General features: G+C 64.2%; 2 protein-coding genes across 10 annotated transcripts in view; one reads left to right on the top strand and one right to left on the bottom strand.

Annotated features, from left to right (window-relative positions):
- SPNS2 (SPNS lysolipid transporter 2, sphingosine-1-phosphate) overlaps positions 1 to 17,028 on the top strand; it is a 29,626-nt gene extending 12,598 nt beyond the window's left edge. For 2 of the 8 annotated variants that reach the window (XM_082707764.1, XM_082707766.1), the window contains 11 exons: positions 7,121 to 7,257; positions 10,709 to 10,860; positions 11,022 to 11,088; positions 11,853 to 11,995; positions 12,163 to 12,315; positions 12,409 to 12,598; positions 12,912 to 12,977; positions 14,406 to 14,504; positions 14,575 to 14,738; positions 15,158 to 15,349; positions 15,827 to 17,028. In XM_082707764.1, coding sequence (XP_082563890.1) covers positions 7,121 to 7,257; positions 10,709 to 10,860; positions 11,022 to 11,088; positions 11,853 to 11,995; positions 12,163 to 12,315; positions 12,409 to 12,598; positions 12,912 to 12,977; positions 14,406 to 14,504; positions 14,575 to 14,738; positions 15,158 to 15,349; positions 15,827 to 16,217 — 1,754 coding nt within the window. In that variant the 3' untranslated portion in view covers positions 16,218 to 17,028. Of the gene's footprint in view, positions 1 to 7,120; positions 7,258 to 10,708; positions 10,861 to 11,021; positions 11,089 to 11,852; positions 11,996 to 12,162; positions 12,316 to 12,408; positions 12,599 to 12,911; positions 12,978 to 14,405; positions 14,505 to 14,574; positions 14,739 to 14,939; positions 15,079 to 15,157; positions 15,350 to 15,826 lie in introns of all 8 variants that reach the window. The other 6 variants (XM_082707765.1, XM_082707768.1, XR_014304984.1 and 3 more) reach the window with 6 other exon arrangements.
- MYBBP1A (MYB binding protein 1a) overlaps positions 1 to 23,749 on the bottom strand; it is a 155,898-nt gene that overhangs the window by 126,429 nt on the left and 5,720 nt on the right. Inside the window, exons 12-26 of one of the 2 annotated variants that reach the window (XR_014304982.1) lie at positions 23,446 to 23,613; positions 23,251 to 23,356; positions 21,496 to 21,592; positions 21,270 to 21,421; positions 20,947 to 21,027; positions 20,725 to 20,874; positions 20,466 to 20,642; positions 20,232 to 20,389; positions 19,433 to 19,673; positions 19,141 to 19,266; positions 18,994 to 19,062; positions 18,451 to 18,564; positions 18,232 to 18,333; positions 17,816 to 17,952; positions 17,080 to 17,712 (exon numbers count right to left, since the gene is read on the bottom strand). Coding sequence is in view for 1 of the 2 variants with exons in the window: in XM_082707755.1 (XP_082563881.1) it covers positions 17,163 to 17,712; positions 17,816 to 17,952; positions 18,232 to 18,333; positions 18,451 to 18,564; positions 18,994 to 19,062; positions 19,141 to 19,266; positions 19,433 to 19,673; positions 20,232 to 20,389; positions 20,466 to 20,642; positions 20,725 to 20,874; positions 20,947 to 21,027; positions 21,270 to 21,421; positions 21,496 to 21,592; positions 23,251 to 23,356; positions 23,446 to 23,613 (2,428 nt within the window). In the remaining variant the exon portion in view is untranslated. Of the gene's footprint in view, positions 1 to 16,895; positions 17,713 to 17,815; positions 17,953 to 18,231; positions 18,334 to 18,450; positions 18,565 to 18,993; positions 19,063 to 19,140; positions 19,267 to 19,432; positions 19,674 to 20,231; positions 20,390 to 20,465; positions 20,643 to 20,724; positions 20,875 to 20,946; positions 21,028 to 21,269; positions 21,422 to 21,495; positions 21,593 to 23,250; positions 23,357 to 23,445; positions 23,614 to 23,749 lie in introns of those variants that run through there. The other variant, XM_082707755.1, reaches the window with a different exon arrangement.

Consider the following 23,749-nt stretch of genomic DNA (forward strand, 5'->3'; position numbering starts at 1 on the left):
CCTGCAGCCTGGGCCCGTTCCCAGGTAGGGTCCTCGGGGCACAAAGGGAGGGCCTGGTGGTTATCGGGCTCGGCTCGACAGACGGCTGAGTGAGCTGGCGCAGGGGCAAGGCTGTGGGATACAACACCCTAAGCGCAGCCAGTCCCCACCACTACCCCCAGCACTGCGCTGAGGACATGAGGCCACACCCATCCCCTGGCCCTTCCCTCTGGCCAGGCCTCCCAGTGGGGCCAGAGCCAGTCAGCCACCCCCAGGACAGGCGCAGCCCACCTCCCGGGCTCTGAGCACACAGTAACCACCACACAGCCTGGAAGGGAGCATTTCGGCTGGATGTAGTGGGGGTGGGGCTGGGAAGGCAGGAGACAGCCCGGCTTTCCAGCCATCCCCCACCCCACCGCTCTTTGGCCCCTGATTCCCGGGGACCAGGCTGAGTCTCCTCCCCTCCTGGCCTTGGCCTTGCAGACCGACCAGGAGCCAGGTCTGCCCTGGCTCCCTGCACTCAAGCCCCACCGGTGTGGTTGAGGCCCACACAGCCTCCTGGGGAGGGCCTGTTGCCATGTGTCCTCCGCCACCTCCCTGGCCCCCGGGGACCTGGTGGGAGGGCGACAAACAGCCAGCAGCGTCCTTGTCTCTGGCTGCTCCTCCCAGAAGCTCTCTTTGCAGCTTTATGTCCCCGGCGAAGGGGCAGAGGCCGAGAGGAGTCACGAGGACTTGCGGGCCTGGGATGGGGACCCTGTGTGTGCCACACTCTCCAAGCGCGGAGGGCACACGGGTGTCCGCTGGCTCGTCTGGGTCTTGTCCCCAGCGTCTGAGCTTCTGTCATCCCTGTTCTCTGGGTGGTGGTCTCTCAGAGTCCTGGACCCCCATGACCTTTGCCTTAACCCCCGACCCCCAGTGCGACCGGGCGGGCCCCCGGAGCCTAGAAGCCAGGCAAGCTAGACCAGGATGTGACTCAGTGGGCAACCAGGCCAATCAGCTAACAGGCCTGGGCCCCAGGCACCTGTCTCTTCCCTGAGCCCCTGATAAGGTCAGAGCCGGGTGGAGGCGCCCAGATCAAAGGGCGAGGCTGCAAGCAGAGTCTGCTGCTTGTCTGTGGGCCCCAGGGGCTGCTGTGCTCAGAGACAGGGTGGGGGGAGCTGGGGGTCAGGCCTGGGCCTGCCCCTGCCTTTTCCCCGGGACCCAATCTTGAGAGCCAGCTTGGGAAGAGCCTGCTTTTGGCCATCCCCAGGCAGAGGGCTGCCAGGTGGGAGCCGGGCCCCGATTCCCGGGAGGAGCAGCAGCTCAGCCTCTGTGATTACAGCTCATGCCACCCTGGGAAACCAGGAGCCTGCAGAGCCTACACCTGAGGGGCAGCTGCTGCCCAGCCCAGCCCACTGCTGGCCAGGCCCTGGGCTGGGCTCTGCCCAGGCTCTGTCCCTGCTTTCCAGTGGGAACAGAAAACATATCCAGTCGCCACCAGGCATAGGGAGCACCTTGGGGACTGGGAGTGGGATGGGGACTGAGCAAGGGGGAAGCTAGCTCTGCCTGGGGGCAGGTGGGCAGGCCTTCCCAGAGGAGGGGGACGTGCAAGTGGGGCTCGGCAGGGTGAGTGGGCATCTGCCCGGGGTGTGGGAAGTCCAGTCACCCTCCTTCCCCCGCTCTGAGCTGATGAAATACACCCGGGAAACGTTTACCTTACGTAGCTGAGCCTGAAAACCCAAGCGAGTAGGGGGATTCCCAGGGCCAAGGAAGAGGCCTGGACCCGAAAACAGGGTGGGCGCTGGTATGGAAGCCAAGTGGGCCAGAGCACCCGGTGACCAGGATCTGTTGCCAGAGCTTGTAACGGTGTTTTTAGTGTGAACATTTTATGATGAAGAATTTTAAATACACATCAAAAGCAGGGAGAGCGGCGCCAGGAAGCTCCACAGAGCTCTCACCCAGATGCACGGGACTGTCTGCCAGTCCAGGACCCAGGCTCCAGGGTTCCCCGGCTCTGAGGATCGGCCCATGCAGCCTCAGTTCCCGGTGTCACGTGGGTGACCTGGTCTCCGCCCAGAGCCCAGGGCAAGCTCCCTGATGTCTGGCTGCACCCTCAGGCCAGTGGCAGTTTGTCTGTGAGGGCACACATCTGTAGGCCAGAGGGGTCCAGGCCCTTCCACACGTAGGAACCCCCAGAGGCAGACCTAGCTGCTCCCAGGGGAAGGCTCCGTGACTCAGGGCCTGTGTGGGACACAGATGGCAGTGCCCACCAAGGACAGAGTCAAACAGAAAATGGGCAGAGCCCACAAGGAGGCGGCCAGCTGAGGCTGGAAAATGGGGAAACTGATCTCTGAGCAACATACAGGCACTAGGTCTGCCTTCAGGGCTTCCAAGCTGCGTGAGCTCCGTTTCTAAGAGTCAAACTTAAAAGACTGGGCGAGCACTTTAGTGAGAAGGAACAGGGAGCTCCTTCCAAGACTCAGCTCAAAATTCTGGAAGTGAGAAGGTAGACACTGAAATTTAACACTGGAGCAATTAGACCCAGTCAAAGAGAGAATTAGCAAATCAGAAGATGGGTCTCTGTAAGGCAGCCAGTCGGGGCAGGGGAGCGGGCTTCAGGCTCCAGGCACTGGACTGTGGGGGAGCAGAGGGAGGGAAGGCTGGGTAGAGGGCAGGGTCACGTCGCAAAAGGAATTTGGCTCTCGTCCTGGGATGGTGGGGGGCCAGAGAAGGCTTTGGGATAGGCGGGTCCCTGTCTGATGGAGGCATCGGAATGTTCTCTCTGGGGCTCAGTGTGGGGGTGGATGGGAGAGGGGAGGCAGCCCAGGGATGTGGTCAGAGTGGTCACGAGGATGTTCCAGGATGGGGTCGGGGCAGAGGGGGATGGGGGACAGAGGAAGAGCCAGCTCAGACTGAAACCAGACAGCAGCTCTGCCTTGGGGCCATCTCCTTCTGGCCTTTTACCCTCCCCACTTCATCCAGCGAGGCTGCCCCTGGCCCCATCTTTTCCCAGGGAGGCCCAAGAACCCATCTTCCTGAGGCCTGAGGGGCCAGCCCAGGGTGTCTATCCTTAGCGGTGGGAGGGAGGAGTGGGTTCCATTCTTTCTGCAGGAAGTCTGCACGGTGATAGGGCCGGGCTGTCCTGGGTCCTCCCCGTCGTCCGGCTTCCTGGGCCTCTGTCCACCACGTCCTGTGGGCAGAGTCCGCCTGAGTGACTTCCCTGCCCACAGGAGAAGGAGGATGGCAAGTCTCCCCAAATAACAGTTAGGCCAGATTTGGACTTTGTAAAAATAGCCTCGTTCAGCTGAGGCTGCGGTGGGGGCTGGACCCAAGCTCCAGGGCCACTGTGGGGAAGCCCAGGGTCCCCCAGCCCAGACCTCAGCTGTTCCGGCCCGAGGACCATCTTCTGGGGGTCAGCAGGGCCGAGCGCACCCTGAGAAGGGCTCGGCAGCCCCACGGGTGGGGTCAGAGGGGCTCTGAATCCTCAGCGGCGTGGTCCCGGGCTCTGGGTGTGGGCCCGCAGAGAAGGTCAGGGGCCTGGGCAGCCCCTCCCCGAGCTCTCCCTGGCCCTGCATGGCGGGGGCACCACCCATCCCACAGAGAGCCTCCAGGCCCCCTCTGGCCTGGCTGCCTGCCCGCGGGCCCCATTGTCCTGGTCCTGTGGGCTCAGCACACGTGAGTTGCTGAGGGCTTCCCCACACCCGGACCACAGGATGTCCTCGTGTGGGAACTGCTGGGAAAGCCGTCCCACAGACTGGGTGGGGCCGCCTGGCTGCGCAGAAAGCTCTCCTCCAGCGAAGGTGGTGGGGCGGGGGGTGGTGGGCAGGGGGCGCTCCTGGCCCGGCTGGCTTCACCCCCAGCCCGTGGCCGCTGGCCAGAAGCCTCTGCACACCCGCCAGGGACCAGGTCCTCTGCCAGTCCTCCTGCTGGGCGCGGTTTTCTTCCTCTCCCTGCCTGGTTGTGTTCAGAACCCCACACCGCCCTGCGAAGTCCCTGAGGGCCCGGACGGGTTCCCTCTCTTGTCTGTCCCGAGCAGAGGGGAGGGCTGCAGAGACAGATGGATCTGTTCCTCCTGATCCCGGACACCCTTGTCCCCGAGGATGCAGGCTCAGGAGGGTCACTGTGTCCTTTTGGGCGAGTTCCTCCTCCTGTCAGTGACCCAGCTCTATAACAGGGTGACACGGTGGAGCTTGGCTGGGGCTGGGTCGTGAGGACAGACTGTGTCTGGGTGGCCATCCTCTCAGACGGGCCAGCAGATAGCCTGAGGTCCTCTCTGTGGCAGGCAGTAGGTGGGGATGGCCTGGGGCAGCTCTCCCCTTGGATCTGTCCACTCTCTCCTCAAAGGGAAGAGCAAACAAGCGTGGTTGTCCACGGGCTCCTCCAGCACCTCCCCCTGCTCTGGCCTGGCCCACCTTCCTGCAGTCCCCCTTCCCTGTGCTGGGGTCTGTAGTGTGATTTAGAGTGAGGACCCTGGAGTTAGACAAATGGGATTTAACCTCTGGCTTGGCCGCCCAGAGAGCTGTATGACCTCACTCCTTTTGGCCTCTGTACCTTCCTGTGGGGTGAAGAGACGAGTGTGGGGCAGTGAGGTGACTGGTGTTTAGGTCCAAGGCATGTGCTCGGGCTGCCAAAGGGAAGTGAGGTTCTTGGTAATGGGAAGCACCCCGCCACCTTCACCTTCCTGCGGTATTGCTCCTAAGACTGGTGGTGTAAGAATAGTCTTGATTTTAAGTATTATCATCCCAGTAAACTCCTATGCACCCTTCAGAGCCCTGCTCTGGTGTCACCATCTCCACAAAGCTTCTCTTCACGATCCTTGCCCTCCTTGCTGGTTTCCAAACAGGGCAACCCATGGACAGGGGTCACTCTTGATCTGATTCTTTTTGCCTACCCCCCTCCCCCCACGGCCCCCAGTGCAGACAGGCACAGAGGGAATGGTTCCTTCTCCTTCCCTAATACATGTGAGTCCTGACAAGGCCCACATCCTGGTCTGATCTCAGGCAGGTCCTGGGAGGCAGCCCAGCAGGAAAATTCTTTTTCTAGATATGAGGAAGTAATTTCTGTGTTGACTAACCTAAACAAGGGCCCAGTGTTGACCAAGGCTGCGGGCCCTGTGCAGGGTGTGCAGGCTCCTCAGGTGCTGTCTTACCTTGCACTCTGAGCGACCCTGGAGTTGCCGTTTTATCTTTGTTTTACAGAAGAGGAGGCTGGCATGTGAGAGGCTGTTGTTAGAGTTTCAGGAATTGTGTGAGCCGGTGGTTACACACAGCCATCAGGAGCCACTAAATCGTGCAGACCCAGGGTTCAACATCCTGTGTTCAGAAGCGACGTAGCAAATACCCAGATCCCTCCCTCCCTCCCCGCTTTGCAGCCTCCTGCGGTCCTGGTGTTGGTGAGGCTGTGGCCTGCCCTTGCCCCCGCTCAGCGGAAGGAAGCGTGTGGCGCACGCCACCCCCTGACTCCGGCAGCCTGAGGTCTGCCGTGGTGGGCGTCTCTGCACCACGCCAGCTGGCAAACCCCACCCGTCGGGGTCCCCTGCCACACCCCCACTGTTTTGGAAAGCCATCAGTATGGCCCTGAACAGAGAGGTGGAGGCCTGCCCACGGTCACCCAGCTGGGAAGGAACGGCGGACTCTGGGCCCAGGGAGGGTCTCTGGTGCCCAGACCCGTGGCCCTCGGTGCTGGCTCTGTCCCCAGCAGTCACAGGCTCACCATCCTGCTCACAGATGAGAGGGACACTGTCCCCCTCCTCCAACCCAGCCCTCTCCCCGTGATCTCCCCATCCCTCCTTCCCACCCCGCTCTTTCTCTTCTTCCCGCCTGCCTCTGCCCAGATCAGGTCTGAGGGAGACACCAAGCCTGCTTGCACATTCGGCCTGGTGGTCAGAGCCCGGCCAACTGGCCACCTCCTCTGCCCACCCCTGGCCTTTGTCTGGCCATCTGCCCATTAGCTGTGGGATGCTCTTCCAGGGGAGGTGTGGGGGAGCAGCCTTGATCCCTGGCCCTTAGGGTCTATGCTGCTTGGCTGGGCCTGTTCGTCCCACCTGGGGCCCCAAGGCCCCACCTGGCACCGGCAGTGGCATCCCCACGGAGCCCTTGGAGACGCCGCTGCTCTCTTGTTCTAGAACAGTAAAACCAGGTCACATCACCACCCTGCTCAGCATCCCCCAGTGTTTTCCTTCTCAGCCGTGGAAACCACAGTCACCACAGCGGGTCGTGAGGCCCTGCTCCATCTGGCCTCTCCGCCCCCTGCAACCCATCCCTCTGCTCCAGCCACTCTGGCCTCTCCACTGTTCTTCAGATGTATGAAGCATACTTCTGCCCCAGGGCCTTTGCACTCGCTGTTCTTGCCCCAGTATTTACAGGATTTGTTTTCTGACCTCCTCCAGGTCTGTGCTGAAGTGTCACCTTCTCTGACCCTTCTGTTTAAAGTCATAGCATCTGCTTTGTCTCTCAGACACATACTTCCCATCTCCTGTTTCTGCCCTGTTACCCTCCTTGGCACTTGTCACCGTCTGACACATCAGTTTTTGTTTGATCTTGGGTTTCTCCTGCTGAAGATGGCAGGAATTTTTGTCCGTTCGTTGAACGGATGGACGAGTGAATGAGCAAAGGCTGTGTTTACGGAGGTTAGGGAAGCGTTGACAGCCCGCTGGGAGTGAGAGTGGGAGACCAGGGCTCTGGACCCACTTATACCCTGCTTTTTTACCTTGGGCAGGTTCCTTCCCCTCTCTGACCCTCTTTCCCAAGGCTAATAATGGGAGCAATGTGGGAGGTGCAAGGAGTAGACTCTGGAATCGGGATCAAAGCGCACGGGACTTTGGCTGCCAGTGGGGCCCTGGGCACGTCTTGTTTCCCACCTCTGCGAGGTGCGCCGGGCTGGGGCACACCCACGATGCCGGGTGGTGAGCTCCCGGCACGGCTCCTGGCACGTACCACACTCAACAAATCGATCTTCGCTGTTTGGCGAGTTCTGCGAGGGCTGCCCGCCGGACAAGCCGGGCCTATGGCAAAGTGGGTGGTGCTCTAGGACCGCCCCCCCCAGCCCTCCTGGGCCCCTGGTCCTGGCCAAGGGCTGCCCCTGGACCCCGGGCTCGGCGGGTGGCATGGGGAGCCGGCTGCAGCCACGAGGACCCCATCACGCTCTCCCTTCTCCCGCGCAGTGTTCATCTGCAGCTTCATGGTGGCTGCCCCCGTCTTCGGCTACCTGGGGGACCGCTTCAACAGGAAGGTGATTCTCAGCTGTGGCATCTTCTTCTGGTCCGCGGTCACCTTCTCCAGCTCCTTCATCCCCCAGCAGGTGAGGCCTGTCGGGCTTCCTTCCCGGCGTCCCCGCAGTCCTGCCGCACCCCTCTCCCTCCAGGGCCGTCACCTCTCATTGACTGTCCTCGTCCGGACTGGGGTGGCAGCCTCTGCTGGAGTCCCAGGTGTCTGTCTTCCAAGCGCAGTGGGCTGAGGGGTCTCGGGTACTTTTGTAAGCAGGTCATGCAGACAGGGACGGCCTTCCCTGTGCTGGCCGGAGCTGGGGGACCTGGAGCCCTGCGTGGCCTCCTCTTTCCGAGCTGCCTCTGATTCAGGGAGGAGGTAAGGGACAGCAGAACCTTCCGGTCTAGGAGTCAGGGCCCTCTGGTACTAGTCCGAGCTCTGCCATCATCCTGCTGTGTGATTCCAGGTGAGTCACTGTGCCTCTCTGTGCCTTGCACAGTTCCCTTTTGTTTTTTTTAAAGTGAACTCTGTGCCCAAGTTGGGGCTTGAACTCATGACCCTGAGGCCAGGAAATCTGTGCTCTACTAACTGACCCTCCAGGCATCCTGTACATAGTTTGCTTTGTCCAGTAACCAGCTGACTGCTCGGCTCGGAGTTCTAGGGTGTCCTGCATCACCTCCACATAAGAAAGATGTTTCTCCATCAGCCACCATGGTCCTGGGTCTGAATGTCCTGACTCTGGTCCCTTCAGCCCTGTGACCTGGAGAGCCTCATTTCTGTATCTGTGGAACAGAAGGAATTCTCAGCTTGAAGTGTCACTGCGTCCAGAGCCCGGAGCATGGCGGGTTCAACAAACCGTAGTTTCTGTTCTCTCTTCCGCGAGGGAGACACGCTGCTCTGAGAGGGAGTGAGTTCCCGTCACTAGGCGTGTTCCAGCAGAGCGTGGCGGTTGCCGTGGAGGAGGACAGAGGAAGGGGAGAACCAGGGTCTGTCTTCCAGGAGCTTTCAGCCTCGGGCATAAAGAAGACCCTTTCCCTGTCCTCAGGAGCATGCAGGCTGGGCATGGGAAGACGGGGTGGGACCCCCACATTCACAGACTTCATGATGTGCAAAGGGCTGAGAGTTCTCACCGAAGAAACAGCGGTTTCTGGAAATCCAGGGGGCCAGGGAAAGCTTCCTGGAGGAGGTGGCATTTGAGCTGGAAAGGCAGGCAAGGAGGTGAGGCTTTTTGTTGGGTGGGACAGGCAGAGGGCACAAACCCACGGCAGCAGTAATGGTGCAGTGTGGGTGGGTCCCCAAACGAGGAGAGTGTTTTGGCCGGAAAGGAAGGCAGGGACAGGTCATAGAGAACCTCGGTCTGGTCTCCATCCTGAGGGCAGGGGTGAGTCACAGGGACACGGACCAGGAAGAGGCAGAAATCCAGCTGGTGTGGGGTACAATTTCTTGGAGGAGGATCAGGTGCTGGTGGGCTCTGGGTCATGATCCAAAATGGGGCCTGGACCAGATGCCTCCTGGGGGCCTTTGGGCCCTGCCCTGCCCCGGCCAGGGCACTGGTCCTCTGACCTGCTGTGCCACTTCTGGGATGAAGCCGTGAGTCTGGGACCGCCATGCCGGCAGCTCTGGGGGTGCAGGAGGATGGGCAGAGACGGACGGATGGGTCACCGCAGTTTGTGGACTCACTGCACGCCCGGCCCGAGCCCCATGGGGGTCCTCCATGGCGTTGGCAGTGTGATTCTGAAGATGATTTGGCAGAAGAAATGCCCAGGAACAGCCAAAAACCTGGTGAGAAGTGACTGTGGAAGGGGCTCGCCCCATCGGTCCCCACGGTGCATTCCCCTAACCCACACAGCAGGCAGACAGAGACGCCCTTCCCGTGGGGGCCCAGGCTTGGAGATAGGTGCACCACATGTGGCTCGGGCAACGCTGCCTGTCCGTCTGGATGGAAGGGAGACCGTCTCGCAGAATCAGTCCAGACAGAGGAAAATGGAGTGGAAAGCAAAGTATAAAAGTCCAGAGCTACACGTCCGTGGGAGAAGACCAAAGAGCCGGCAGGACCATGGGCAGAGGGTGGGGAAGGCCGCGACTCTGGGAGGAGCCAGTGCCGGACTCCCATCCCTGGGGAAATACAAATCCCAGCGACAATGAGATGCTGTTTCACACCCCTCCAATGGGCAGCGGTTGGGAAGGCTGCCGCTACCAAGTGTGATCAAAGCTGCTACGGGCGCGGTGACGAGGCCCCTCTGGAGAGCAAAGTGCCAGGATTCCGCAGAGCCTGCCACGTGCGCCTCAGCTGCCTGCGTGCCCGGGAGAGCAACCTTGGCCTGTGGACACGGCACGGCATGGCGCTTGTGAGGGGCTGGAGCAGGAGGGGGACACGCAGGGCGACGCAGGCGCGTTCCCGCCGAGAGACTCGGCGGTGGGACCGTGAAGCGCGTCTGTGTCCAGCCGTGTGAACGGGCTTCCGGAATGCGTGATGGAGGGCAAGGCGAAGTGTGGGGCAGGGGCATGGACGGACATTTCGGGGTGTGCGTTCTGAACGCACACGGGGGACACCGTTTGGTGTCCGGTGCATGGGGATGAGGTGGCGCCGTGTCACGGGTTTCTGGGGGGTGTGGGATGACCCCTGTGCTCCTGTGCAAAGGACAATGAGGAAATCTATGAGACCCAGCAGATGGCGCATTAAGGGGGGCACTGTCATCGTCTCGGATGGCGCAGGCCTTCACTAGCGAGGTGCGTAGTCTAGAGGCCAGCAGGGGCCATCGCTGGGCCGGAGAGCGTCGGGTCACACAGACCCCATGATCAGAGTAGAAGGAAGATGACAAACGACGCTCGTCATGTATGTCGTCAAGGGTCCAAACGCACGATCCCTAAATGCTCGTAGAAATCAGGACAAGACCGCCAGCCAGCAGCAAAGTAGGCGAAGGCACTGGGCAGCGGAGCCCTGGAGAGAGGGGCTGTGCGAAGGGTGTGGGGGACACAGAGACGGAGGCGAGGCATGGGGCTGGATGGGCGTCCGGTGCTGCAGGGGGCGGGCCCGGATGGAGACGGGCGGACGGAGGGAGGGAAGCGGGAGACCCGGAGGAGGGCAGCGTGTGGGCAAGGCCAGCTGGATGGGTGGTCAGGGTGGGGCCGGGGAAAGATGACCGGGCCAGGTTCTCAGGCCCTGGGCAGCTGGGGGGACGGAGGGGTTGGGTCCACATCAAAGGGGAGGACCCCTGGCAGCTGGCATGGCCCCTCCCTGCCCAGCCCAGCTGGGCTTCGCTCTCGCTCTTTGATGTGTGTGTGGGGGTTGTTGAGCATGGAGCCCACCGGCTGTCTGGCCTGGGGGTGAGGGGGCCCGTGTGGCTCTCGAGGTGGGGCAGGGCCCAGGCAGGAGGTCTTGCCCTTGAGGGGAGGCAGGGCAGACTCCAGGGGTACGTCTGGGCCACACGCATGGCCGTCTCCCTGCAGCCATCCCGGCCAGAGCAGCTGGGGCCTGGCTCAGCCCCTGCCCGCTGCCCCGACCTGGACACTGAGGGGAGCCCATGTTGTCTGTCCTCCCGCAGCACTTCTGGCTGCTGGTCCTGTCCCGGGGGCTGGTGGGCCTGGGAGAAGCCAGCTACTCCACCATCGCGCCCACCATCATAGGCGACCTCTTCACCAAGAACACGCGCACGCTCATGCTGTCCGTCTTCTACTTCGCCATCCCGCTGGGCAGGTGAGGGCCCTCTCCCCGAGGCCAGGGCTCCATGACCCGGCCATGTGGTGGCCGTCCTTGGGCCACGCCAGCAGGGGGCCGGGGTGGGGGGCGGACGCTGCCTCACACACCGGTGGGCACCCCTGCCCCACTGCGGTCTGACCGCGCCGTCTCCTCTGCAGCGGCCTGGGTTACATCACGGGCTCCAGCGTCAAGCAGGCTGCCGGAGACTGGCACTGGGCCCTGCGGGTAAGGACACTGCTGACCAGCCCCTGCCCAGGGTCCCCAGGGACTCGTCTCCCGAGACCAGTGTACTGGGGGCGTTGGGGAGCCGGGCGGGTTCGGACAGGATGAGGGACGGCCTCCCGTGTGTCTAATGCTCCGGGTCTGCGAGGGTGCATCCTGTTCCGGCCCAGCCCCGGGTTAGCGGGGGCCCAGGCGACCTCTGTGTGGGGGCCCCCGGGGTCTGGAGCCCCTTCCTGCCCCGAGCGAGGGTTCAGGCGAGTCTGCCAAGGCCCCAGGACGGCGCGATCAGAGGAAACAGAGATGCCCCGTCCCGCGGAGGAACGGAAGCTTAAGACAAAGTGTTTTTTCCTCAAAAGCAGGAAGGAAGCAGCCTCCGTGGAATTTCTTGAGGGGGCGCGTGTGGGGGGGTGGGGACGGGCCTATTTAGCGGGTGAGGGGGCGGGTGTCCCAGAGGCTCTGCTCCCGACCTCGGATGCCCTCGGGGATGATGGTGTGGGCTCCTCCCGATCAGCAGCAGGAACCTCCCTGGGCCCTGGGCCCCCACCCTCTTAGTGGTTCCAGAGTCGGTCCCTCTGTGCGTCGGTCCTCGTCCTGTCCACCGTCTGTCTTTCTGTCTTCCGCCTGTTAACTCATCCCGCAGTCTGTGCGTTCTCCGTCCATCCGTCCTCCTCCTCCCCTGGACAGCAGAGCGGGAGCCCCCGGGGAGCTCTGCCGAGAGATGACGCCCCAGAGGCCTGGGGTCCCAGCTTGTGCTCCCGCCCCACCAGGTGTCCCCCATCGTGGGCATGATCACAGGCACGCTCATCCTCATCCTGGTCCCAGCCACCAAGAGAGGCCATGCTGACCCGCTCGGGGGGCAGGTCAGGGTGCACAGCTCGTGGCTCCGTGACATGAAGGCCCTGATCCGCAAGTGAGTGCAGCCGGGAGGGGTCTAGGTGGGCGGAGGACCCTCCCTGCCAGGCTGCCCACGGGCCAGTGCTCCTCACCCCTGCAGCGGGGACAGGCTCGGGGGCCTTGCTCGGTGGCCTCGCTCAGTGCCCTCGCTCAGTGCCGCTGCCCCTGCCTGCCCCTCTCCAGCCGCAGCTACGTCTTCTCCTCCCTGGCCACGTCGGCCGTGTCCTTCGCCACAGGAGCCCTGGGCATGTGGATCCCGTTGTACCTGCACCGTGCTCAGGTCGTGCAGAAGACGGCGGAGACGTGTGGCAGCCCGCCGTGCGGGGCCAGGGACAGGTGGGGCCGGCCTGGGACACGGGTGGCGTTCCCCCTGCCCCGGCTCGCCCCCTCCCCCCACTGACCCTGGCCCCCTGCCCTCTGTTCCCACAGCCTCATCTTCGGGGCCATCACCTGCTTCACCGGCTTTCTGGGAGTGCTCACGGGGGCGGGAGCCACGCGCTGGTGCCGCCTGCGGACCCAGAGGGCCGACCCGCTGGTGTGTGCGGTGGGCATGCTGGGCTCCGCCATCTTCATCTGCCTCATCTTTGTGGCGGCCAAGAGCAGCATCGTGGGCGCCTACGTGAGTGCGGCGGGGGGTGCCCGCGTGGGGGGTGGGGGCTGGGCCGAGGGTGTGGGATGTGCAGTCTGGCTCACGGGGCTCCTCCCTACGGGGAGGCCCTTGTCGGCTGCCTGCCCTCCCCCCTGCTCTGTCCGGGGCCCTGGGTGTCTTTTCGAGCTGCCAGCCTGCCTTGAGGTCCCTCTGTATTCTGCAGACTCCTGTGAGCCTGAGTGCCCAGACATGGAGGCCCCAGGGAGGGGTGGGAAGCCTGGGGGGCTCCCTGCCAGCCCGCAGGTGGAGGGCCCTGATAGCCGCTGTGGTCTCTCCTGGACAGATCTGCATCTTTGTTGGGGAAACACTGCTCTTTTCTAACTGGGCCATCACCGCGGACATCCTCATGGTGAGGCCAGCCGGGGTTCCCTTGTGCCAAGCCAGGCTTCTGGACCTCTGGGGCAGCTGGAGGGGGTGGGGAAGAGGTCGGAGGCTGGCAGGCCTATGGGGGGTGGACAGAAGGCCAGGCAAACTGGGGAGGTGGGCGTGGAGGCGGGGAGGGGACCAGGCTTTGGGGCCTGAGAGCTGAGCCCTGGGCAAGCAGAGGGATAGGCTGTGGCTGGATGGGGAGAGGGGTGTTGGTAGGCTCCGCGCGGCCGGGAGGCTGGCACTGCCAGGCTGGCTGAGGGGGTGCTGCCTGCCAGCGTGCACCCCCCACCCGGTCCAAGCTTTCAGGGCCCGGCTCTCCCAACCGAGCCTGGGTCCCAGGGGCGCCTGCCTGAGAGCCCGCGGCTGGGCTGGGTGGACAGAGGCGGTGTTCACAGGCCAACAATGGGAGCCTGACCAGCCAGCCAGGGACAAAGGGCCGTCTGAGCAGCGACAGGGGCCATGTCCCTGGGAGGAACCAGGAGGGGGTGTGGCCCCGATAACTGGCAGCAGGCACTGTGGGGGGCAACTTGGGGGGACATCCTCCCTGTTCAGGGCCAGGAGGGGCTGGGAGAAGGGAGCACAGGACCTGCTGTAGGGAGAGTGGGAGCCAGCAGGCCAGGCCTCCCTGGGAGGCAGGAGAGGGATGTCACTTGGGGTCTGGGCCACACTATGGGACAGCCCAGAGGATCAGAGTCAGCCAGCCATGGGGGGCTCCTACTGGCTTTTCTCCTCCAGGAAGCCCACCCTGCTTCACTGGGGGGCCATCCGTGGGTGGGAGTGTGGGGGGGTCTGACTCAGCCCTGGGCTCACATGGAGCCAGGCCAGTGGCTGGGGCTAGAGTGAAGGGAGGAGTGAGTCTGTGGTGCTGGGCGGGACTCCTGTGCCTCCCTCTGCCCCCTGGGGGCAGCCCCAGCTGCTGGCAGGGTTTGGGTCCCAGGGAAATCCTGTCCCATTTTATTGTCACAGCCACATGACTGATCACTGCTGGAAATGGGGCCATGCAGTCCCATCGGATCCAGCTGCCCCTCCCCCAGCCCTGAAAGGAGGGGCCCTGTGGGCTGCCTGCCCCCCACCGCTGCTCTGAGGCTTCGAAGGATCTGCCTAGCCTGGGGGGCTCCTGGCTCTGGGGGAAGTGGGGAATTGGGGGTGAGGGCCTCCCCAGGCAGGCCAGCCTGGGCCTTGCCACGTCCTCATGGAGGGGAACCAGCACAGTCTTCAGCTTATGGGTTCCAGTCCCAGCGCTGCCGCAGCCATGTCGTCCATGTGCCGGGCCTCCGTTTCCTGTGACCCCCGCACAGGTTCCCAGCCACATGCCCGGGGCAGAACCTCAGGCAGCCTGCCCCCGGGGACCCCAGGGACGAGGCCGGTAGCTGTGCCCTCTGGCATCTGACCTGCGGCCTCTTTGCAGTATGTGGTCATCCCCACGAGACGAGCCACGGCTGTCGCCCTGCAGAGCTTCACCTCCCACCTGCTGGGGGACGCCGGGAGCCCCTACCTCATCGGCTTTGTGAGTACTGGTGGCTGGGGGCGGCCTCATGGGGTGGGAGGCGCCCCCTGACCTGCTCCCGCCCCCACAGATCTCGGACCAGATCCGCCAGAGCACCAAGGACTCCCCACTCTGGGAGTTCCTGAGCCTGGGCTACGCGCTCATGCTCTGCCCCTTCGTGGTGGTCCTGGGCGGCATGTTCTTCCTCGCCACGGCCCTCTTCTTCCTCGGCGACCGCGCCAAGGCTGAGCAGCAGTGAGTGTGCAGGGTCGGGCACCTGCTGGTGGGGGGCACATAGGGTTCCCTTGTGGCCCAGGCTTGTGGGAGGGGGACAGCTGGTCCATGCATGTTGCCTGGCCACCCAGGCTTTCAGGAGGGTCCCTTGGCCGCCCAGGCTTGCAGGGCTGGAGGCTTGGTTGGGGACAGCTGGCACATGTGGGTCCCCTGCCTGCCCAGGCTTGCAGGAGTGGGACAGTTAGCAGGTCCCCTGGTCGCCCAGGATTGCCGGATGGACCCGTCTGCCCAGCCCGCAGGAGGGGCTGTGGACAGCTCGCACGCCCAGGCTGGGGACAGGCTTTCAGGGAGAGGAGCGGAGGTTAGCCCGCCTCCTCCTCTTGTTTTCTGACTTCTTTCTTCTCTCCTCTTTGCTCCTCTATCTCCTCTCCCCACCCTTGGGCTCTCCCACCTTCCCCTGGGGCTGACGAGGTCCCTGCCCGGCACGTCCGGCCAGCCGGCCCCCGAGATGCGATGTGCCAGAGCAGTGCCCGGGCCCGGCCGCCGCTGATCCACCACCTTGACCCCCGCCCGTCTCTCCCCCAGGGTGAACCAGCTGGTGATGCCGCCTGCATCTGTCAAAGTCTGAGGCCGTGAGTGCAGGCGGGCTGAACAGCTCCTGGCAGGAAGGGAGGGGTGGGGGTCCAGGGGAATGTTCCAGAAGCAGGAGCAGCTTCTCCTGAGGCACCTCCTACCAGCTCTAGGACCAGGGCCATCTTCCTCTTGAAACGTGGCCCGCGCCAACTTGCTAGGTCAGGGGGGCAGGCAGACTCAGACGCCCACTTCCTTCCTCAAATGGGATTGAGGGCAAAGGTCGGGGCTGGGACTGGCGGGAACCCCTACTCCATCCGGGACTGTGCTCCCCAGTCCCCAAGAAGCATGCCAGGTCCTAAGCTGACCTTCCTCTGAGCCCAGCCTCTGGGGGCTGCTCTTCCAAGCAGCCCTCCCTTGTCCCCGTGATGCCCCTAGAGCCCAGGAACAAGCCCGTTTCTTCAAAGAGCAGGAAGACTAAAAGGACAGTTGGGACTGGCCTCTTCCAAAGCCCCCTGTGACCTGGCCCCTCTTTCTAGGTGCCTCTGGGACCATGAAGACCCCTCACTGACACCCTACTTGGGAGGCGTCCCACGGCACCCTGGCCCTGCTGGGCCGCCTCGAAGTTTTGTGTGTGATCCGAGGCTGGGCACCCACCCTCTCTGGTCTGGGGCTGTGGAGTGGCCGTGGCTCCGAGAGGCCATGTCCTCAGCGAGCGTGGAAGGATGTGTGTGGGGAAGCCACAGCGCTGCACAGACTCCCAGCCCCGGGTCCAGGCTGCAGACCCCCTGGGGCCCGGGACGAAGACAGCCTCCAATGGGCTTATGGGGAGAGCCTGGCCTGTCCCTGCCTTACAGGATCCCGGGCAAGCCTCTGCCGTCCCCAGACCATGGGGCCGGACGGCTGGATTTCCCCACATGGCATCTCTGAAGGCCTAGCGGCTCCCGGACCACAGAGAAGAGGGTGGTCCAACCTCATGCTTGGGGACATGGGGACCACTCTGACCTTGGGAACGATGGACTCCAGTGGGCAGCGGGCAGAGCCGGGTGCCCGTGGCTGGGCACTTCCCAGCCTGGCTTGTCCCTGTGAAGGACACTGGTCTCTGCTGCCTGCAGGACCAGCCTGCCAGGGAGCTGGCGTCTCTAGGGGTGAAGGCCCTGGCGGCTGCTGCACCTGACCTGTGCCCCAGGCCTGGGTGTGGGAGCCACATGCTCCCCACCCCAGCGACAGGGCCCAGGGTGCTAGCTGCCAGAAGCAGCAGCCACCCCATGAGGATTCCTGTCCCAGGAAAACGGCCAGGAGCGAGGCCCATACCCCAGGCCAACTGCCAGTGCTCAGGGGCCCTGCCACCGCCCCCACACCTGCCTGCTGGCGGAGCTCACCCTACCCTGCCCCACGTGCTCCTGCACACTGGCTGGAATCGAGGTGCCGGCCCCAACGTCGCGCTGCCCCGTAGTTAGCTGGCGTGGCTTGTGCGTGTGCAAGCTAGCAGCACCCCCTCCTCACCAAGCTCTGGGGCACCTATGGGGGTGGGACCCCCAAGACCAGCCCGACCCCGACGGGGGCCCCAGCGATGTTTTCTTGTTGTACAAGAACCACGTCCAAGTGTTGCCTCCTCTTCCTTCCGGAAGCCAAACTGCTCCTTTATTTTTCAGAGCTGCTGATCGTGAATCTCAGAGTCTTAAGAGAGAAGCCAAATATGTTCCTCTTGTAAATGAAGGAATAAACCTATTTAAATCATGCCGCACTGGCTCCCAGGGCACAGCCGCCTGGGGTGGGGGGTGCACGGGACAGCGGGGGTGCGCAGGGATAGCGGACACGCGAGTCCCTCCGGTGCCGGAACTCACCGCGGGGCAAACGCAGGGCTCTTGGGGCTCAGGGCTTCCTGGCCTTCTTGAGTGACGCTTTCTTTCTCTTGGCCCCGCTCTGGAGCAGAGTGGGGCTCCTGCTGGCCAGAGACAACCTGGCCTTCTTCCGCGGCAGCGCGGACTGCGGCGATTTGCCAGACACCCCCTTCTCGGGCAGATCCTTCTGAGGCTGCTTTCTGCTGGCGGGTGCCGCAGGGGACACAGGCCTGGCTCCGTTCACCTGGGAGGGCTGCTGCTTCTCCTGCAGCTTTGGGGTCTTGGCAGGAGCACTGGGAGTCATGGACTCTGGGGCCGGCCTCTTGGTGGCAGGTGTCCCATTGGCCTGGGTGGGCCCCTGGGCCTTCCTCTTCCTTCTCCTCCTCTTGCCTGTGCTGGGGGGCTGGTCGTCCCCAGAGGTCGTGGGCTTGGCCTCCTCCACCAGTGCTGCGCCTTCCAACGTTTGCTTCTTACGCTTCTTGGTTTCCGGCAAAAACCCCTTTTTCTTCCTCTTCGTGCTAAGGGGGCTCTGCGTGACCTTGGGAACTTCCCTGGCCTCCTTCTTCTCTGACTTGGGGCGCCTTGGAGACAGGGCGCAAAAGAAGGGCGTGCCCAGTGAGAGGTGTGGCCCTCCCCACAGTGCTCCCCGCCCGAGGGAGTCGCCAGGCCCCCCCCAGGACCTACTGGACTCCGAGGGCCTTCATGGCCTGCCAGTAGAGGTTGCAGAGGCGGCTGCAGCTGGCCGAGTGCCCCCCCGGCAGCAGCCTCTGCTGCTGGCTCTGCAGCACACCCAGCACGCCGGTCAGGTCCACCGTCAGCTTCTGCGGGCAGGACACACCATGGCTGCCGCAGGGACCAGAGGCAGGGCCCCTGCTAGGCTCTGGGTCCCACATTCTCCCACCCCCGCCACCAGCATCCTTGCTAAGGACCCCGTTCTGGGCTGGACCGGGGGACCGACCTCCCCAGCTGCTGCCCAGCCCACGAGCACTTCCCTCCACGGGGCGCGGCCCTCCCTGGCATCCTCCCTGGCATCCTCCCATGGGGCGGGCCCCCCCCTCAGCCCAGCCTGCACTCCGTCCCCACCACCGCGCACCGCCCACCTCCTGATGGACGGTCCTGAGGAGGGTGTTGAGCAACCCTAGGGAGGACAGCTCCTGCTGCTGCTCCGACTTGCTCTGCGCCTCTCCCAGCGTCCGCAGGTTCTAGGGAAGATGCCCGCTCAACACCAGAGCCCGGAGGAGGCAGCCCAGCTCCAGCTGAAGCCCAGGGTCCCAGAGAACCACCCCAGCGGGAACGCGGCAGGGGTCCACAGCCCTCACCTCTGTGACCTTCACCAGGATCTGGCTGACCAGCTGCTCCCACTCGGGGTCCTCAAAGCACAGCCGCAGCTCCCGCGTGGGCAAGGCCTTCTGGAGCAGCACACAGGCTTGGGCCTGGTTGGGGGGCAGGATGGGGGCCTCAGTGCAGCAGCCCAAAGCTCAGGGAGGACTGAGTGGACTCCACGGGACCCAGGAGCAGCCACCACCTGGGCCCAGCCCTCTCCCCAGGCAGGTGCAGGAGCTGAGGCCAGGATAGTAGGGACAGTGCCTGGCCCGCTCGTCAGCTCAGTGCCCTCCTGAGGCCTGCCCGTCAGCCTGACCCTGGGGGACAGCCACATCGGAGTGCACACGTCAAGGAGCTCAGGGTTCAGGTCACATGGGGGGTGGCAGCGGCAGGGTTGAAGCTTTCCCTACTGACAGGGACTCTGTGCCCTCGCCAGAGCACCTCCACGGCCTCCCAAACACCCGGGCGTAGACGGTCACGCGGATAACTTTGACAAGCCTGGGACTGGGGTCCAGGGCTGTGGTCCAGGGCAGGCCTACCTGATGGCGGGGCCGTGCCTGGCCTGTCACGTGCTGGATCACAACGGGGAGCAGGCTCTTACAGAGAACCTACGGATGGCAGGACGGGGCAATGAGCTGGGCCAGGCCGCAAAGGGGTCCCGGGGGCAGGCCAGCCCGGACGCTCACCGGGTGCCGGGAGAAGAGACTGAGGAACATAGGCACAGTCAGTGGGCTGTTGCGCTTGGTCAGGAAGGAGGTCAGCGCTGAAGAGAAGATCGGGGTCACGAGGCTCAGATCCAAGCCGCCACTAGCCTGCGCCACAGGGGAGAGCAGCTGCGTGATGCCGGGGAGAGGGACAGGCACGGCCGTCCTCGGGGAGCTGGGAGGCGGCTCCCAGGAGTCACGGCCTCCACTTCCCTTCCACGACCCTGCAGCCATGCTCCTGTGGCCGAGCCTACCTGGGCCGGGGCCGGCTCACCTTGGGGCCCCCGGGCTTGGGGCCGGCTTTCTCTTTCTTCTGGGGCTTGCAGACAGTGGCGGCAGTGCTGTTGCCCTTCAGGACGCGGAGCAGGTAGAGGGCCGCGTTGAAGTAGTAGAGGGAGAGGGAGGCATCGGCCTGGCGGCCTGCCTGCTGCACCAGCCGCTCCACCTGTGTGTACAGAGCCCCCACGCCACGGCCCACGTCGTGGCAGTAGTGCCGAGAGCGGCACAGGTGGTGTCTGTGTCAGGGGAGAGGGTGGAAGAGCCGGTCACCATCGTCCGCCTCGCCCCACCGAGCTGAGCCCGCCCCCTGTGCGTTCCAGTTCACAGGCAGGGAGACAGGAACCCAGAGGACAGGGGTCTGACCGTGGTGGCAAGGGTGGGCCCAGGGTTGCCTGCAGCTCTGCTGAGGGTGGGCAAGAGGAGAAACCAGCGCCCGGGGCTGAGCCTGCCACACGGGCAAACCTGCCTCCCCTAGGACAGAGGCTTCTGGGCCCTGAGACTCGGGTCCATGATGCTCAGGGCACGAGGACCAGGTCATCCACAGACTCAACCCTGGCAGGTGGCGGGGACAGCCCACCGAGCGAGCGCAATCTGGGGCTGGCAAGGACATGCTGTGGGGGGCGCAGTCTGTCCCGCCCCACCAGCTCCTCCGTAAAGCTCACTCGGGCCCTCAGGTCTGGCCCCGTTCGTGCTGGGGCCAGCAGGTCCACACCCGCCTTTCCTGCGGGGACCCGCGCCATGCTCTGGTCCCGAGACCCTGTTCCCGCTGGCCCCGCCCGCGCCTACACACTCACGTGAAGATGCGGGCCGTCTTGTGCAGCAGGTCTTGCTCCTGCTTGGAGCTGCTGGTGCGCATGCTGCGGCGGATCACATCCAGTAGAGGCTCCAGCAGCTCCAGCACCAGCGGGTTCTCGGGCTGCTTGGTCACCAGCACCTCAATCAGGTCCAGGACCTGCGGCCAGGGGGACGGGTCAGTGGGTGCAGGGCGTGAAGGGGGGCGCGGCGCTGTCGGCGGCTCCCACACTCACCCGGATCTGGAAGTCTCGCCGGAGCACCTTCTCCTTCCGCAGCTTATTCTTCTCGTCCCTCCGGGCCTGGATGCGCAGCTTCTGCTCGGCGAAGAGGCTGGCGAGGTTCTCGTCCAGGGCCATCATGGCCTCGTCCCCCAGCTCCTCGTCGCCGTCATCCTCTCCGTCCACCGCGCCCTAGGGGACAGACGCCCGCTGAGCAGCTGGCCGCTGGCTGCAGGCACGCCCCCCGCCCTCCCCACCCGCCGCCACTGCTCACCAGGGCCTTCCCTGCCTGCAGCACGGCCATGAGCTGCTCCCGGAAGCCCTGGTCCACGTCCCCGTCCCGGTCCTCCTCATTGCTGTCCTCATCGTCACTGTCGTCCTCACTAGCCGAAGGTCTGTCGTCCTCACTGTCTGAGCTCTTATCCTGCGGGGTCCCCTGTGTTACGCCTCCCGTTGCCCACCCCACGTCCGCCCACCCACCCCTCCTGGCACGCACCTCCCCGCTCTCCGACTGCTTCTCGGAATCATCCGTGACCACCACGTTGTCCTCGTCTGCGCTCTTCTCAGGGTTCAGCACCTAAACAGATTCTCTGACAGCTGACACACCTGTTGCTGCAGACACCACCCCCCATACCAGGCCCCATCCAGTCTCAGCCCAGAGTCCCCCATCTCAGGGAGGAGAATAGAACCGGGAGAGGGGAGCACAGCACTGCCCGGCGAGGCTCCCAACCGCTCTGCACATTACAGCAATGACGAGGCGGCCCTCATCCTGTGGCAAGCCCAGTCCCAGATACCCCTTCCCCACATGACCCAGCTTACATCCAGGATCAGCTGCAGAGCCCGTGGGGTCAGGTGGACACACACATGGCTGAACACGGTCCGGGCCACCTGGCGCATCAGGTGGCTGGGCTGGGCCAGCAGGGCCAGCAGGATCTCCACCAGCACCTCCACCCATGGCGGCTCCTGGGGGGCTGCAGGCGGGAGAGGCTGAGCCAGGTCCGTGGTGATGTGCCCACCCGCCCCAGCCCTAGGGGCAGTGACCCACTGGCAGCCTTAGAGCGGGTCCGGCGGGGCTTCTCTCCCAGGCTCTTCTGGATGCAGGTCTGGATGTCTGCCAGCAGCTCGCAGCTGTCTGCGGGGGACTGGGGCAGGGCGAGGATAGGATCAGGGCAGACCCCACTCCCGGCCCCGCTGAGCCCCTCCCAGACAGGACTGAGCACCCCAGGCACCCACTCAGCACCCAACAGGCCACAGTGGGGCCTGGGAGCCTGATGACGCTATATGTCCCCCCACACTGACTGCAATGTCCCTACAGAGCACCAGGACCGTTAACTGGAGCTGATTCCACACCACTTCGCCCCCATCGTGCCGGGGTTAGCGCAGACCGCAGCCCTGCCCAGGAGTCAGGGGAGCTGAAGCCCCCCGTGGGGCACAGCTTCTGCGCCTGGACAGGGTGGCGGAGCGCGGCCGGGCTGTCTGCGCCCCACACCCTTCATCCAGGACGGCTGCACATGCAGCTCTGGGGTGAGCTGAGCGCCCAGTTGGGGGGCAGGTGCCAAGGGCATCCCGTGCCCGCTACCGCCCTGCTGCCATCAGAGGCCGACGCTAGGATCCGAAGGGGCAGAGGCCCCCACGTGTGCACACATACAGACAAACAAGCACACGAACACCTTGCACAGACAGATGTGCACACACACGCAGACACTTGCACACACATGCCGTGCACAGACCAACACACACAGAGCCCACACACACCTCACATGGACATGCACATGCTCACCCTCTGCACAGACCACACACACACAGACCGATACACGCACAAGTCACACAGACCAGCTCAGACCGATACACGCACATGTCACACAGAGGCGCAGACAAAGACCAATACACGCTGCACGCACACACCCCACACAGACAGGTGCAGACACAGACCGACACATGCCACACGCACAGATGTGCACACACAGATGAACACACATGCTGCACACAGAACGGCACGCACACACACCTCACAGAGACCGACACGCGCACACACGACCGCCGGCAGGCCGGCTTGGATGTCTGAGGTCTGGAAGCACAGACCACAACCCCAACCCCAGCCCAACGGGCAGAAGGCGGCGCCAGAAAGCACAAGACCATCCTGTAGCCTGAGAGGCAGCCTCCGGAGGAGCCAGAACGAACCCTGAGAGTTGAGCCCTAGCTTCAGTAAGAGCTTCCGGGTGGAAAGAATGGAGACATCAAGAGATGCGGTCATCAGCGTGGGGACATGGACGTGCAGGCCATGACCACGGGGCAGAGCCCCACACTGGAGAGGCACAGGGACACGTGCTAACTCCCACCTGCCACGGCGGCTGCCGGCGGGTGAGGTTCGGGGAGAGGTCAAGGCCTCGATCCTTGCGGACCGCGGACTACGGCCACCGTGAGCACTGAGGGAGCAGGCCCGTCCTGGACGGCTGCAGGTCCTCAGCCACATCTCACCTCTGTGAGGGCAGGAAAGTCTGGAGGTCTGGTGGGAGAGCACAGTCAGACCTGAGGACCTATCCCAGGCTGTGGCTGTGTGGCCTGCACCAGGTTACTCGGCCGGGAGCTCCGGCCGCCCCAGCCGGCAAATGAGGTGGCACCTGCCGCAAGACTGGGGGGGGGACAAGAAATGCCGCACAGGCAGCTCAGCATGCGACGGAGGCCCAGAAAGTGGACGGAGCAGCTCTTCCCTGGACTGTAACCCCACCAGGGCCCACAATGCCAGCCTCGACTCGCAGAGCCCCCAGAACATGGCCCGCTCCCCCCCAGGCCGCGATACCTTGAAGAGGTAGATGCCCACGAGGAAGAGCAGGTGCTGGAAGGCACTGGCCTTGGCCTTGGCCTCTGCAGAGCAGGCCTCCAGCTCCTTCAGCGTCTGCAGCATCCTGCAGTGACACGGGCAGGCTCTCAGGCCTCTGCTGCCTCCTGGGCCCTGGAGTGTCCCACCCACCCCCTGGAAACTGCAGTCCCTCACCGGTCCCAGGCCTGGCGCTGCTGTGTGGTGAAGGGCGTCAGGGGGGTCACGTTGCGGCTGTGGTTCAAGAGCAAGTCTGCGAACTGTACCAGCCGGTGGGTCCAGGGCTGCCCATCTGGGGTCCGCGCTGGCGCCAGCCGGAATTGGGTGCTGACGGTCTGCAGCAGGCTGGGAGGGCGGGGCGGGGGTCAAGGCTGGCCACGGACACGGCCGCCTCCCAGCACGCCCACAACCGGCCCACTGGAGCTCACTGGGCCTCCACGTGCTCCCGGCTGAGAGCCAAGGAAGCGAGCGAGCTCGTCCC

This window comes from Mustela nivalis (assembly GCF_964662115.1).
Source record: "Mustela nivalis genome assembly, chromosome: 17".
Classification (NCBI taxonomy): Eukaryota; Metazoa; Chordata; class Mammalia; order Carnivora; family Mustelidae; genus Mustela; species Mustela nivalis.